The 17,761-nt window shown below is 32.6% G+C and overlaps 1 protein-coding gene across 1 annotated transcript in view; it reads right to left on the bottom strand.

The window, feature by feature from the left end:
* Window positions 1–17,761, bottom strand: part of LOC127727774 (deleted in malignant brain tumors 1 protein-like) — a 125,539-nt gene that overhangs the window by 21,973 nt on the left and 85,805 nt on the right. The window contains exons 31-38 of the mRNA XM_052234891.1: window positions 15,066–15,238; window positions 13,501–13,648; window positions 12,897–13,069; window positions 10,669–10,882; window positions 9,572–9,744; window positions 5,291–5,527; window positions 3,086–3,254; window positions 1,512–1,639 (exon numbers count right to left, since the gene is read on the bottom strand). Of these exons, the coding sequence (XP_052090851.1) occupies window positions 1,512–1,639; window positions 3,086–3,254; window positions 5,291–5,527; window positions 9,572–9,744; window positions 10,669–10,882; window positions 12,897–13,069; window positions 13,501–13,648; window positions 15,066–15,238 (1,415 nt within the window). The remainder of the gene's footprint in view (window positions 1–1,511; window positions 1,640–3,085; window positions 3,255–5,290; window positions 5,528–9,571; window positions 9,745–10,668; window positions 10,883–12,896; window positions 13,070–13,500; window positions 13,649–15,065; window positions 15,239–17,761) is intronic.

Raw genomic sequence — 17,761 nt, 5'->3', positions numbered from 1 at the left:
GTTCTTAAGTGCATTTAAATGTTCAGAAAAAAAATCCTTATAAAATCAAGGGCAGATAACTATATTGAATTTGATAGGACAACTTGTATTATTTTTTTATTTTCAAGAAAATAAGGCCTGTGACCCAAGGATCCGGAAATTTTTTCACACAATTCCGGTCATTTCAGATGACTTAAAAGTAAGTGCCCTTTATCAAATTGTTGATATCACACTAGATATTCATAGCATCAAAAAACTTGTATTGACTGTTTCATCGCATTTACTTCGTGAATTTTCTTACCATTTTTCTAAAAACGTTCAAGAACAGTTTAGGGAAGGCAACAGTTTAAAATTGAAATGATTTTAATGACTCAAAATGATTATTTCTCAGACATCGCTAACGTTCATGATTTCTTCTAATTTTGAAGATGAAATTAAAACCGGAAGTTTTGGGACAATGCTAAAGTACGAGTAATGCCGGATTCATTTCCAGGATTCGTTTTGTTTATCAAATTGATAGGAAATCACTGGCTTTTTAATTTTATTACCTTTGAAAGTGTTTGAATATAACAGATAATAGTTGCACTCATTTAATTTAGCATGAAATCATTTTGCATTTTACGATTAAGTGTCTAATCTGCTGAAGACAATTTCACGCATGCGTATTACATAGTAAATAAAGCACATGTGTTACTCGTGAAAAATTACTTTTTTCTACGTAAATTAAATTAAGTTTTAATTTTCAAATCAGAATAATTGATTGTCTTTGCTGAAAACTAATTGAATAATAAATACAGATGTCATGGAATTTTAATTTCTTTATGATATTAGTTCTAAACTTGTAATCAATGTCAGGTGTGAATTAAAAACACAGGTTAAAAGTGATTAGCGATCATTAGCCAATATTTCCCGGAGGCATTAATATAGTTATCAGGAGGGTCCTCAAGATTATCAAACTATACTGGAGTGGCAGTTTTATTACAGGAAAGGGATTGTACAACAAAAGCAAGTGCAAAATGGCGATCAAGAAACCTGATCTCAATGAAATGACCGAAATCATTTCTGTAAAAAAATAAAATTTGTCCTAAATCCCAATTTTTTGTTTAGGACAAATAGCTTTCAGTTTAGGTCATTACCGGCAAATATGAATGTTTCCAGACCCTTGCTATGACCCTCTATTTTCATTAGGTATTTTGGAAGTTTCTTTCATTGAATTTTAACCAATTCTATCATTAAATGTTTCCTCAATAAGGAAAACCATATAAAATAACTTTGATTTCCTTAATTTCAATGCATTTTAATGGGGGGAAAAAAGTCTGTGGTCCCCAGTTTTTATATTGAAATTTGAAAGAACATTGACCCATAAGTCTTTTACAGAAGCTTAAGAAAAATCTATTGTCGACATTTAGACACCCCAGCTACCTTAACGTTACAATATTGACAAATTCTCTTGAATACAGATTCCTAAAAAAAATTACAAGTAAATACAGTATTTATCATATCTAAAATTATCTACAAAGATGAATATTTACCACTTGTATCTAAGGCTAATCCATTAGGCCAACCAAGAGATGAATTTACCAGGATTTGTCTATTAGAACCATCATAATTTGCCTTTTCAATCTTTGGACTTGAACCCCAATCAGTCCAGTACATCACACTGTAACACAAACATACATTTGCAATTAAGGATTATGATTTTATACGATTAAATTAAAAATCTTTTTCAATTCATATTTTCAATTACATACAATTCAATTTTGGTTGAGAAAGTGCCTAGGAATATATCAAATATCAACATAAAACATAAAACATTACAAAAGTATAAAACAAAAGCAGACATGTTGTTACCATACTAAAATCATAAAATCTAAAATAATTATTGATACATAATCTGGAATGCCCATGAAAGCATAACTACTTCTTTCCCATGGGGTTCATTCATGTTATATTCTTAAAAATATTAAAATAAAGAAATCATGACTTTGGCAGGTTTTATACTAATTATGCTACAAATAATTGACTACAACATTCAAGCATTCAAAATATAAAAATTTGCTATCAAAATTGTTGCTTTAGTTTCTTTTCTGACAGAAAAACCCTGGTTAAGCACTAACTTTTGCATAAGAATTACAATCAAATGCTAGAAGATAAAAACTCTTTTATTTCTTAATCAAAACCTCAAGTCCTGGAGTCGGTTTCACAAAAAAACTTAAGACTAAGATTGATCTTAAGTCATGAACAATTCAGTATACTTACGATCAATCTTAGTCGTAAGTTTTTTAGTGACACTGACTCCTGTATAATATGTTTTCTATATCCTCAATACTGTGGATTCATTAATTTTCGTTGGATACCAATTTTGTAGTTTTCGTGCGCACTCAAACCACGAATTTAAGTATCCAACAATAGGCATATTTTACATTGCGTTAATACTGAAAACCAACAAAACCATAAATTTAAGTATCCTAGAAACATCAAATTTTCCTTGAACCACAAAAATTTAATCCCACGAAAATAAATGAATTCACAGTACATGGTATAATCTGAATGTAGTCTAAGACTAATATTAAATATAGAACTAATATTACACTAGATTACAGATGTCTATTTTACCTTTTTTCACGCTTTTATAGAATCTGCTTACATCTTCTAGAATCAATCAAACAGCAAGTGTTTTTCACAAATAAACTGGTTAGTTTTATTCTGACATTGAGAAATTGGCATAAAATTCAGACATTCCTATTTAAGAAACTGAAATACACCATACTCATTTATAGAAACAAGACAGAGAGCCCTAGGTTGATCTAGTCCTTGGCTACATATCCATTTATAGTATCAAGACAGATAACCCTAGGTTGATCTAGTCCTTAGCTACATACCCATTTATAGTATCAAGACAGAGAGCTCTAGGTTGATCTAGTCCTTGGCTACATATCCATTTATAGTATCAAGACAGATAACCCTAGGTTGATCTAGTCCTTGGCTACATACCCATTTATAGTATCAAGACAGAGAGCCCTAGGTTGATCTAGTCCTTGGCTACATACCCATTTATAGTATCAAGACAGAGAGCCCTAGGTTGATCTAGTCCATGGCTACATACCCATTTATAGTATCAAGACAGATAGCCCTAGGTTGATCTAGTCCTTGGCTAACTACAACTCTACTAGCACTTCCATCAGCTCTCATGGCAACAATAACATCATATCCTGTATCAGTGTAAAACACCAGCTGTGATATTGGGTCTACTGCTATACCATCAGGAATAGAACCTGTAATAAAATGTTTTATGTTTTTGTGGGAGTTCAAAACAAAAATGGTAATCTAATTCCATCAGAAACTGTTGAAAATTAAAATAAATTAAGACTTCATTAATAATTTTCTTCCCTTAATCCAATTAAAATTAATTGATAGATTTTCATCCCTGCCCGCCCCTCTGAAATCGTCCCGCCCCGATTTTTTTTTATTTTAAAAAAATTACGACTCCCGGATTTTGTTCATTTCCGTTACCGATAATTTTGTTTCATTCAAAACTTCCTGTTTCAAATTTCGGTTTTCGTATTTCTTTGAGTAATTTAACCAAAATGATTAAGTCGACATATTCTGCTGCTCTGTGATGACAAAAATATCTACCGAGAATAGAGATTGATTACGAGAAGGGCATGAAATATTTTGGTTACGAGTAATACCCTGTGTCCAAGAACATAAACTGTGGATTTTTTTATCTATACAATGACTTTGTGTCAGGAAATTTGGACTTTGAATGATATCCAAAGCGCAAGAATCGTTGAACACATTGGTACAAAATACATGACTGGAATAAAAGAAATTGACACAAGCACGAACTTGAAAAATGTGAATTTTTAGTGGTTCCCAAGGATAATAAACCCGGCAAATAGTAAAAAAACCCTGTGTATTGAGTACAAAAAGTCGGCCAACATACAAAAATGTATTATAGCAAGCCCTTAGGTTTACCCAAGGCTGCCGTTTTTTGTTGACAAACAGCAAACACCCTCTGTCCCAATACGCTCAATAAAGTCATTAAACAACTTCTTCTTTTTGGTTAAGTTCATGTTTTACATTGTAATTATATTTTCATATTGCATAAGAATCTTGATAGCACCAACCCTATTATTTTCAACACTGAGTTTTCATTTTACTCTGTACTCATAATACTTGTGTTGCATACCAATGCATTTGCTTCATTTTATGGGCACTACAAACCATCGCTTAGAATGCAAAATAAATTTGGTGTACGTAGTCTAACTAAAGAGAGCATTTCTCCACGTTTTTACTTTTTACTTAAAATAGGTTTCTAAAGCGGCAATTACATGTAGAACAGTGGTTACCATCAGAGATATTAATTAAAGAATTTGAAAAATTATGTAAGATTCCTTATACATGTATATACATGATATAAGCTTATTATTACAGTTGCATATATGAAGAACACGTCACAAAAGGATTTCGTATGAAATAAAAATAGAAAAATAAAATCCTCCCATTCGCCCCATTTTTTTCAAAAATCTGGATGAAAATCTACTAATTAATTTTAGTTGGCCTTATAAACTGTGTACTGACAAAAAAAAAACTATATATTCATTTCCTGGACAAAGAAAACAAATTAAATGAACATTGAAATATTACCTCATAGAAACAAAAAAGAGCATCAATCAAAAATGTATTTACTTAGGATTCATTATGTTTTGTGGGATACCAATTTTTTCGGAATTTGTGAGTTTAGGTAAACCCCAAACTTAAATGTTCAACAAATTACAAATTTTCTATTATGATGCACAATTATTCATAGCACAGCATTTTGAATCATTCCACAAGAAATTGTGCAACAAGAAATCCTGAGTTCTTAAACCTGCCTATCTTAAGATATATCATTAACTGTTGACACAGAGATTTGTCTTGCCTTCAAGTAATTTTGATAGTATAATGGTAGTAGTAATAGTATAATAGTAAAACTTTGAAATTAAAATAGTTTCAAAGTCAATGAACCATGATGAGGGGGTAGGGCTATACAATCTCCATGGAAACAAGACTTGAAAATATTACAAACACTGAATAACAGCTTTTGACATTGGACAGTGTTTTATATCAGCATTTGAGTCCCTTGCAACTTCCAAAATTGTCAAAAATTTACATAACAGTCAAATATTCCAGACAATTAATCCCTGCTGCCTAACTGTAACAGTATAGTGACTTGTCTATCATCAATGTTAAAAACAATTACTCACTGCTGCCTAGCTGTAACGGTGTAGAGACTTGTCTATTATCAATGTTAAAAACAATTACTCACTGCTGCCTAGCTGTAACAGTGTAGAGACTTGTCTATTATCAATGTTAGCTTTCCTGATCTGTTTGCTGCCTACATCTGTCCAATACACTATCCTATTCAGGGGATCATAGTCGATGGCAATAGGGTTATCAGTGCCGATCAGTGGAATAGTAATGTAACCTCCTGTAGTTAAATCCATTCTATATATAGACTTATTTTTACTATCAGTTATCATCAACCAGTTGTCTGGGATCGTTGCTGTAAATAAGAATGTACATAAAACTTTAAATATAATGGGAGATAATTTAATCATTTGAACTGTTTGATTACTTTTCATTTCTGTTTTGAAATTCTGTATGAAAATATAGATTCCACCCCTGCATCAAGTGGGTTACGATATTTCTTCATTCGAGACAGTTAAATTTTAAAAGTTTAAAAGCTCGCGTCTTGCCAAGCTTTTTAAATATATGTTATTAAAATTAAACTGTTGAGAGTGGAGAAATATCGTAATTCATGAGTTATAGTGATGGAATCTGTTTCTTTACTGATTTTTAGACGATATCTAACCAAGTTTTATCCTTCCTTTACAAAGATTTGCACAAAGTTGTGTTCTTTATATGTGACATCATCAGGCATGGTCGCCTTTTTCATGATGTCACAATAGGAAATTCAGAAGACACCAAGAAAATTTGACGTCATAATTAGATTTTGACCAATCATTTGCCAAAAACAAAGTTTTCTCTAGAAATGAGAAATATTTTTCTCACACCGATCGAGAAATGTGAAAGAAACATGAAAATAAGAGAAATTTACTTCAGGCATCGCACAACATACTGCTCTTGCAGATGTTCATTAGAATGTAAGATTTATACGTCAATTTATGTACCAACACAAGCAAATGTAGTATATTCAATAATCCATAACATGACCACTTCTCCTAGCTAAAATTTTCAAATTATGTTTAAATGCCTATTATCACAAAAATCATAGTTAAAATGAAACTAGATAAAAAATATCTTCTTCATAAGATGTCATAATTTTTTATTTTCCTTCCAATATATGAAAATCAAGCCCCTTTGTGGTATCCTTGCTGCTATATACATGAAATAATCATGCATCAAGAAATATCTTAGGTATTGTCAAAAGTCTCCAAATCATTCCTAGTAAAAATCTAAACTGACAGGCCATGCAGTTTCAGACAAACAGGTGAAAATGTGAATTCCAATAGGGTTCAAAACAATCTGACATTTCGTTGTTGAAGGGTTTAACTTTTGACCACTTTGAAATATAGAATCTTTATATAGGGTGTCAAAATCATTTCTATAGAGCTTGTAATAATCTGACTATGTAGTCACAGAGAGAGGAGAAGAAATTTGGAAATTGACCATTCCGGAATAAGTGTAACAGGAGGAGGTCAGTGTGGACACCTCCTGGGACGTGAAGTGGCCAGTACTTCGTCCCTATTCAATCATCGGGATACCTGATATCAGACTTTGGCTGACTTACTTACTTATCCTCTTCATCCCCAGTGGGACATAAGGCAGATTTTGACTGAACAAAGTCATAAATCAAATAGAACTCAACAACTTATTTACAAATGTACAACAATCAAGTAAAACATAGTCAAATAAAATAATAAACTGTTAACACAGAGATATGTCTCGCCTATTTTGTAATTTTGATAATGCAAATGTTGAAATTAAAACAGCAATACTTTACCATGTAAGTTATGCAAATATGTCAATGAACCATGACTGAAAGTACATGGCTAAACAATCTCCATGGAAATGAGATGTGCCAATGCTAATACAACTGCATACCAAATACCATTGACTTATCATAAGTCATTCCTTTTAAACAAACCTAAACACAAACTTTAACTTGTAAACTATGTAAAAGTTTCAAAGTCAATGAACCATGATGAGGGGGTGGGGCTATATAATCTCCATGGAAACAAGACTTGCAAATATCAATAAATATGCATACCAAATATCATTGATTTAACATTAGCGGTTCATCTTAAACTGATCTAATCACAAACTAATACATGTAAACTAAGCAAAAGTTTCAAAGTCAATAGACCATGACTGAGGGGGCAGGGCCAACAATTCTCCATGGAAATGAGATGTGCTAATGCTTAAACAACTGCATACCAATTCACATTGGCCTAGCACTAATGGAACTCCCTGAACTGACCTAATCACAAACTAATACATGTAAACGAAGCAAAAGTTTCAAAGTCAATAGACCATGACTGAGGGGGTTGAGCCAAATTATCTCCATGGAAATGAGATATGTCAATTCTTATACAACTGCATACCAAATATCATTGACATACCACTTGTGGTTCCCCATAAACTGACCTTATCACAAACTAATACATGTAAACTATGCAAAAGTTTCAAAGTCAATAGACCATGACTGAGGGGACAGGGCCAAATAATCTCCATGGAAATGAGATGAGCCAATGCTAATACAACTGCATACCAAATATCATTGACCTACCACTAGTGGTTCACCATAAACTAGATCTAATCACAAACTTAAACATTGTTGACACTGCCGCTGCCAAAGCCGAAACAGCATACCTTTGACTCGCTTTTTGACTCAGTCAAGGCGAGACAATAACAGATAGTATTTCAAATGTTAAGTTAAATAAATGAATGGAGAATGTGTTCATGGGACACAAATGATGCCCCCGCTTGCATATAACATTATAGAGGGACATAACTCAAGAACGGTAAAAGTGACGCCACCCAAATTCAATCTTGATCTGAGTTTTGTGGTAATAACCATTTTTGTATAAGTTTCATAACATTTGATTGAGGCAAACTTGAGTTAGAGAACGGAAACCAAAAATTCAGTTATTTTTTCATTTGTAAAGGGGCATAACTCTAGAATGGTAAAAATGACGCCACCCAAATTCAAACTTGATCTGTTTTTTGTGGTAATAAGCATTGTGTATAAGTTTCATAACATTTGGTTGAGGCAAACTAAGTTAGAGAATGGCAACCAATTTCGGGATATACATACAGATGTATGGAATGACAAGCAATGGTAACACTTAATGCCACCTCCGCTGTGGCGTGGGCATAAAAATGAAAGGTAATTAAATAGTATTTCAAATTAAATGAAATCAAAATAATGAAATAAAATCTTATCACTTTCTAAGATATATCTAATGATATGGTATTAAAGAAATAGTAAATGAATGAATATTCATTAAATTTATAAAGTGATTTTAAATTTGAATACTTTTAAAGTTAAATTGATAAAGTCACTTTGTGTTCTAGTATGCTTAAATCAAAATTAAACATGAAATAAACATTTATTCAAGAAAATACTAATTCGAAACTAGTAAAAGGAGACTATCTTAATCACATCCATTACACAAGAAAAGCCTCCAGCTGTCTTGTATTTTGCATGATCATAACAAAATAAAATATTTAAAAAATACAAAAAAGCTTCCTTACATCATTCATGTCAAAAATGGTTGTGATTTTTTATGTAATTAAAGAAAAAGGTTAAAATTGGATTTCCAAAAGGATAAATGGAACCTATGAAGCTTCACTGCTACCCTTTATTCAACCTCATCAGTGTAAATGATGACTCTTTACAGTGGTCTCCAAAGCACCTCTTCTAAAGAGGTTTATAAAGTTTAGCCTTGGCATTTGAAATGAGAGTAATTTGATTGATTTTTTTTTTTATAAAAATAAAGAGATGTGATATGATTGCCAATGAGACAACTATTTAATTTAGCTTGTTCCATGTCCAGTAGCAAATATGTCATGCAAATTTAGGACAAAAGGACATTTAAAAACTGAATAATCACAAATAAGGAACAGCCATTTTGCTTGACAGGTTGATATGAAATACTTTCATAAAAGATCTTCTTGTATTGTTTCTGGCAAGTATGGATCAGATCATCCTTGTAGTTTCAGAGAAAAAGGTGAAAATGCTTTTCCAATAGCTTTCAAATGGAACCTATCAGGCATCATGGTCACCATGTTTGCCACCCAATGAGCACTAAATGTTGGAAACTGTTAAAGGGAGAAAGAACAAAAAATTCAAACATATTTTGTTAGATATGCATTTGGTTTGTTTTTTAATATAATGAGAAATAAATGGGTTGAGGGGCAAACACTAATGTATTGCCTACCTTGTTAGTGTAAAAACTATTAAACAAAAGACCATAACTAGAGCAGTATACATCCATTAAAATAAACAAGTACACAACATAATATGATCAACTAAGATTCCCAATAACAATCTCCCTGACTGCTATGTCTGACAGACATTTACCTTGAGAACAGACAACACCAGCATCTTCATTATGACCACAGTTATGTTGTCCCCATCCGTTGGATCTACATTGAGTTATACTGGACTCGGAACCAGTACAGTTTGTATTGTCTAACCAAATATGTCCTGTTCCCTCACCAAAGAATGCTCCTGTACGAGCAATTGCATTAGTCCTGTAATGTTAAAGTGAACTTATTAAAACAATTACCCTGGATACATTCAAGATACCTGAGTGTAACAGAATATCCTTGGTTCTTTTCTGACACATTTCCATCTCTGTTTCAGTTAATTTGAAATCTGGGTTAACTTGTGTAAAATAGCTATTAAATTGTACACCTTTGCTTGCTGAGGCAATGATACTGAAGATTTTAAAATATTTATAAAGAATACATACTGTACAAAAATATATTTTATTTCAATGTGGCAACTATCCGTAAATTATTTGTATAGCTATTATTGATAATTACAATTTATAGATTTTTGAATGGATAAAATGATAGACAAGTATATAGATGAAAAGATTGATTTCTATAACTTCATTCTGAGGATATGATTTGGAATAAATGAGTAGGAATGAATTGTATTAGAAGTTATATTTGCATTGCTGTAAAAGAAAATTTTGATGAAGGTTTTGGTCATATTGGTATATTTACAATAATTCCAATCTATTCATTCATTGACATTGTCAAATGATCAAACAATTTTATATTCCATAACAGGACGACAATTTGTGTTTTTTTTTCAAATATCATAAGTATCATATATTTTTTTTCTGATTTAGTGCTTAACTTTAACTTTCTCAAAAAGGTCAATTTATTAAGAAACATGAAATAAATGTTAAAGCAAAAAACAGTGAACCAGTATAAAGTCACCAATCATCATGTCAATAAGGTAATTTGGGACAGAATTATACTAAGTTATGGAGGTAAAGTGTGCAGTTTGGTAGCTATCATTAAAAATCATAATGCTATCATTAAAAAGAGCATTGGCTGTTGCTGAAGTTTGCTGACATGCAAAAAGAAGTTTTTAAATTTTGTGGTGTTCAAATTTACATAATATTATACATAATACAAATAAAAGTTATTTATTAATCTTACGTTTGATATCCCAGCATGCCACACACAACTCCTGCAGCACGAGCATTCCATTGATCATCACAAATTGTTCCCCAGAAACCAAATGCATACACTTCTACTCTTCCTGAGAACGAGTCTTTTCCGTTAACAAGCCTAACATACACTTGACTAGGGTTGGGAGTAGGTACTGCACCAGTGATTCGCCCTGGCCTGCTGGTGGTTAAGGATTGAATGCCTACAATATATATCATATACCTTTTTTAAGACTTCTTCTTGAAAACTCCTCTTATATATAAAGAAAGAGGTTAGGATATTTTTTTGCTATGTAAAATGTAGAAAATTATTGTTCTGCTCTATGGACCGGTTGTTTTATCTTTTATATAAATATCTTATTGCACCAATGCAAGTTATTAAAATCAAAGCTTTAATTAGACTTCCTGACAAGATCATTTAAATTGGTTTATCTGAAAAAGTAAGATAGTGAGATAAATAAGAATTTATATTAATTGATTGATTTATTGTAGGTGTTTAACATAACTTTTAGTACAGTTGGCTATATCATGGCAATCAGTTATCATTGGTGGAGGAAGACCATATATATACTGTTTGACATGACAATACTTCATATGGCTCCTCATTGATTGAGGATTAATTTCAAATATTTCTTGCATTTTAAGTGATGTACTCATAGTTGCCAACCTCTGACAATGACAAATCATGACATGACATGTCAAAAAGTGTGTGAAAACGCGTGACGTAGATGCAGACTTTTTAATATGAGTGGTGAAAAGCCTTGTACACGCCATGTGACAAAATCTTCGCGTGTAAACCGTTGAAAAAGCGTGTATTACACGCGAATATCATGTGAGTTGGCAACTACGGATGTACTATACTTGAAATGTCAGCCCCCACATTTCATTGACAAACTGTGTCTGAGTGTTCCATGTTAACCAATCACATTTCAAACATCAAAATCAAAGCTGATAATGTTTTATGCAAATCTACTACTAGAATATGGAATGGGTTTTTCTCATTGTTGAAGGTCATACTGTTGCCTTTAATTGCTTACAACCACTTCATTTGAACATTGAAGGATAGTTGTCTCATTGGCAATTATACCACATCTGCATATTTTCATCATTAAATACAAAACAACTTTCTATTTTTTATCATGAAAACAAAATAAAAGTATTAATTTAAAACAGATATTTTCCTAACAGTGATTCTGTAAAATATAAACAGCTTGACATTATAAAACTTATAAAAAATAAACGTTTGACAAGTGATTTGGAAAGGAATATGATGCTTTTAATACAATAAATGGATGAAACATTAACTAAAGGCAATTCTCATCAAGTTCTAATGAAGTAACAAACTTATTTTGTCAAAAATCTGAATGATTTGATGTACGCCCTCGAGAAACAAGTACCAGAAGTGAAAGAAAATACTTCATCTCTTTTCTATAAAGAAATTAATCGTTTATTTCTTTGAATGTCTTAACTTATAAATGAAAAATTTCTGTTTCATCGACTTGGTAAAACTGGAAAATTGCAGATGACAAAGCGACTGAAAACAACTATTGTGAAAATCTGGGCGACTAGATATTGCTTTTGACGATTGGGCACTGTAGGGACAGACATCAGACCTGCCAACTATCCCGATTTATGGGGGATATCCCCTATGAGAGGTGTTGACCTGAATTTTGAAATTCTTTATCATATGAACTGAATCTGATCTTCAGTAGTTGTCGTTTGTTGATGTGGTTCATAAGTGTTTCTCGCTTCTCGTTTTTTATATAGATTAGACCGTTGGTTTTCCCGTTTGAATGGTTTTACACTAGTAATATTTTAGGCCCTTTATAGCTTGCTGTTCGGTGTGAGCCAAGGCTCTGTGTTGAAGACTGTACTTTGATCTATAATGGTTTACTTTTATAAATTTTGACTTGGATGGAGAGTTGTCTCATTGGCACTCATACCACATCTTCTTATATCTATGAACACCTCAAAACAGGCCTTCAGATGAGTTAAAAGGGTATTTAAGCACATACATACTCATTCAAACAATATAGTAGTAGATTAAAATGAGTTCCTCTTTCGCTTAAAATCCCCATGGAGATTTTAAAAAGTTGGCAGGTATGCGACATGAAAGCGTGAGACCTGACATACTTCCAGTACCGATAATAAGTTAACATACTTCCAGTACAGATAATAAGAACACACTAGATGTCAGAACAGATACTAAGTACATACTTCCTGTACAGATAACACCAACATCTTCAGTATGATGACAGTTAGTTACACCCATTGGAGCATGCTGACACTGTGATAGACTAGTCTCATTTCCAGTACATCGTACATTGTCCAACCATATTTGTCCTGTTCCCCTTCCATAGAAAGCTCTCGACTTAGATACTGCTCCAGTACTATAAACAATATTGATATTGATAACTGAAGAGTTAAGATAAGATGGAAAGTCATTTATTAATATTTTAAACAAAGAAGGGCTCAAATTGCCTTGTCTTACACCTAATTTAATGCTAAATGAATCAGAAAGAGAAACTCCAACTCTGCACATGCTTTACTATGTTTGTACACATCAAATTTAATAATTTATAAAATAGAGTTCCAACTTTCATATTGATAAATTTCAGTTTTAAACCTACGTCAATTACAATGTTAAAAGCTTTATGGAAGTGTCTACAAAACAAGTATAGAGTCTACCCTCTTTACTGTGGCAGTATTTGTCTACAAGTGATATCAGAATAAAAATATGATATGAAGTTCTTGCATTTTTAGTATAGTCAATCCTAGAATAATGAATCAAATTTGAAACAGTGGAATAAATGATACTCACGAAGGATAACCAAGCATTTTACAGACAACATGAGCTGCTCTAGAATCAAAATAATCATCACAAACTGTTCCCCATGTGTTATTATACAGGACTTCTATCCTTCCATTATGTAGATTGTTACCATTTGTTAAACGAACCTGGAATGTTTCTGTAAACAAAATAATAGTCACTATAGAAAATATTAGTTTTATTAAGTAGATATGACCCCATATATATCCTATTAGGTCACTAGCACACTGTGAAACAAGTTTATCTTACCGACAATCTTAACATGTGGCATTTAGACTAGTGGCCTATCAAAGTGATCAATTCTTCAATATAAAGAACCTACTTCCATTGATCTTTACAAAAATAAATGCCAACAATAACAACTTGTTAGCTTTTAATGTGTTTTTTGCATTTATTTCAATCGTTCATCATCAATTTCTTCATCTGTTGTCCAGATGAAACATTTCAGATTTTTCAACAACGCTGTGTTGTTTTTTATAAAGGGACGTAACACCACTACTAACCATGTATTAAAATAAACCATGCCTACTAACCCCATATTAAATATACAGGGTCTCTACACGGTTGCTTTTAACCAATGATATTCCTGGAAATGTATAGGAGGTAAGATAATTCTATATCCCTTACATTTAGCAGTACAACAAATGTATCATTGATAATATATACATTTATTGGCAGTTTATACTTTTTCCCTTTGATCTTCTGGATTAAATTCTATTCAAATAAAGGACAGGACATGATACTTGAAAATATCAGGCAACAACATCACTTGGCACTGCAGCGATTGCATGCTTCCATGTCCATCCACGTCGATTCATCAATGAAATGCATGTGATTTCATTCATACAAAAAAATAACTATCACAAAATTTTGTACAAGTAAAACTAGTTTTACCAGCTATTTCATGTTAATATTTCTTATTCTAAGCAAAAACAAAACCTTATTGTTAAGACAAATCACTGATAAAAAGAATAATTCCACTTAATTTTTGATGCTGACTTTATCAGCTGGAATATTAGCCTATCCAGGCTTGCTTGATATTCTTGCTAATAAAGTCAGTATCAAAAACTAAAATGCCATTATTCTATATATCTTATATATTGAAGATGTTTAAGTTAGTTACTTTATAAGAACGAAAGAATCTTGAGTGAGCAAGCTTACATATACCCACCTCCCTTATAACAAAACAGAATATTATGTCCCCCTTCATGAAGAAAAATGGTCAACCATTTGAGATCTTTCTGATTATTGTTACTCCACTGATCAAGAGTATAAAGAGGAATGGTTAAGATCTAAAAAAAATATTCTATTCTTCTGTCCAAAATCAAAAACTTTTCAGTGATGGTTTTTTGTTATATCTTAATGTTTTTGTCATTTAAGGAATTGATATTAACAGTTCAATATATCTAAATAATTTCTAGACTAGTCAATTTAGAGCTTAACTACTTGTCTTTTACTTAACACATATACAATATCTAGATATTGTTTGGTATTTTTGTGTAACTGGGTGCTGTTTCATTGATATATAACCAATACCTCCTAAAATTCATACCTACCTATCTGACACATGACACCCACATCTTCCCGATGACGGCAGTTATTTGATCCAATTGGTTTTGATGAACATTGGAATATAGTGCTCTCTGTTCCTTCACATTTGACATCATCCAGTAAGATTGGTCCTGAACCTTGTCCATAGGTGCCACCACTCTTAACAACAGCTCCAGTTCTATAAATTATTAACATATTCAAAATGTAACTAAATACATTTGTCTAATCAGGTAAAAAAATAAACAGAATTAAATTGAATGAACAATCTGCAAAAGTTATTCTGTATTGTATTTTACAGGACTGAACTAAAAGTGTAAAACAATACAATTGTCACCAACCATTATTTAGAAAGCTGATGTCCTTATCAACAGCAAATAGGATGGGAACTTGGGCAACCATTCCATGAATAAAGGTGATCAAAATCACTGGTGGAAATATTGGAAGACTAGTTTGAATAATGTCAAATCATACTAAGGTATGGTATGGACGAAAAACATTGATAAAGCACATAAAATTTTGTAAACCATTGCAATTACTGAAGTTCTTTATCCATTTTCAGTAGTTAAAATCTACATAACATCTTCCTTATTTTAATCAAATAATGATCACAGTTTACTATTTTAAGTATACATCATTTGAAACAGAAGAAATGATCAAATAAAGATTCTTCTTATCAAGTTGATCATTTACATAGTTTTGCAATAACAAAAATGTATTATATAAAAAAGGTGAAATTATAAATGATCAAAACAATGAAGCAGAATGTTTTAATGTGTCTTTATAAATGTGGCAAAAGATAGAAATGATGCAGACAAAAACCATCCTAGTATCATAAAAAGTCACATAAAAATAGAAGCACCTGATCTTGAAATTAAAGAAATATCTGAAGAATTTATACACAAACAGATAATAAAACCAGTGTTAAAAAAAGCCACAGGAAGAAATTGAATATCAGCTAACCTACTAAAATAAGCAAACCCTGTCATTGTTAAACCAATAACAAATATGATAAATAAAACCTATTTAATAAAGCCAGTCATAGCAAATAAAGTGTAAACAGCTTTAACATCAACCTAACTACTCAACTCAATCATAGAATCCATAGGTAATTCTTAAAGCTATTTCATTAACCTTCCTACTAAATCCAGCCATAGAACAGACATGGCAGCTATAACAGCAACCTTCCTACTAAATCCAGCCATAGCACAGACATGGCAGCTATAACAGCAACCTTCTTACTAAATCCAGCCATAGCACAGATATGGCAGCTATAACATAAACCTTCCTACTAAATCCAGCCATAGCACAGACATGGCAACTATAACATTAACCTTCCTACTAAATCCAGCAATAGCACAGACATGGCAGCTATAACATTAACCTTCCTTCTAAATCCAGCCATAGCACAGACATGGCAGCTATAACATTAACCTTCCTACTAAATCCAGCCATAGCACAGACATGGCAGCTAGAACATTAACCTTCCTACTAAATGCAGCCATAGCACAGACATGGCAGCTATAACAGCAACCTTCCTACTAAATCCAGCCATAGCACAGACATGGCAGCTATAACATTAACCTTCCTACTAAATCCAGCTATAGCACAGATATGGCAGCTATAACATTAACCTTCCTACTAAATCCAGCCATAGCACAGACATGCCAGCTATAACATTAACCTTCCTTATAAATCAGCCATAGCACAAACATGGCAGCTATAACATTAATCTTCCTACTAAATCCAGCTATAGCACAGACATGGCAGCTATAACATTAACCTTCCTACTATATCCAGCCATAGCACAGACATGGCAGCTATAACATTAACCTTCCTACTAAATCCAGCCATAGCACAGACATGGCAGATATAACAGCAACCTTCCTACTAAATCCAGCTATAGCACAGATATGGCAGATATAACATTAACCTTCCTACTAAATCCAGCCATAGCACAGACATGGCAGCTAGAACATTAACCTTCCTACTAAATCCAGCCATAGCACAGATATGGCAGCTATAACATTAACCTTCCTACTATATCCAGCCATCGCACAGACATGGCAGCTATAACATTAACCTTCCTACTAAATCCAGCCATAGCACAAACATGGCAGCTATAACATTAACCTTCCTTCTAAATCCAGCCATAGAACAGACATGGCAACTATAACATTAACCTTCCTACTAAATCCAGCCATAGCACAGACATGGCAGCTATAACAGCAACCTTCCGACTAAATCCAGCCACAGCACAGACATGGCAGCTATAACATTAACCTTCCTACTAAATCCAGCCATAGCACAGACACTGCAGCTATAACATTAACCTTCCTACTAAATTCAGCCATAGCACAGACACGGCAGCTATAACATTAACCTTCCTACTAAATCCCACCATAGCACAGACATGGCAGCTATAACATTAACATTCCTACTAAATCCAGCCATAGCACAGATATGGCAGCTATAACATTAACCTTCATACTAAATCCAGCCATAGCACAGATATGGCAACTAGAACATTAACCTTCCTACTACCGGGTAAATACCACCATAGCACAGATATGGCAACTATAACATTAACCTTCATACTAAATCCCACCATAGCACAGATATGGCAACTAGAACATTAACCTTCCTACTACCATGTAAATACCACCATAGCACAGATATGGCAGCTATAACATTAACCTTCATA

This window comes from Mytilus californianus, unplaced genomic scaffold, assembly GCF_021869535.1.
Source record: "Mytilus californianus isolate M0D057914Y unplaced genomic scaffold, xbMytCali1.0.p SCAF_2, whole genome shotgun sequence".
Classification (NCBI taxonomy): Eukaryota; Metazoa; Mollusca; class Bivalvia; order Mytilida; family Mytilidae; genus Mytilus; species Mytilus californianus.
This window is presented reverse-complemented; position numbering and strand designations above follow the sequence as displayed.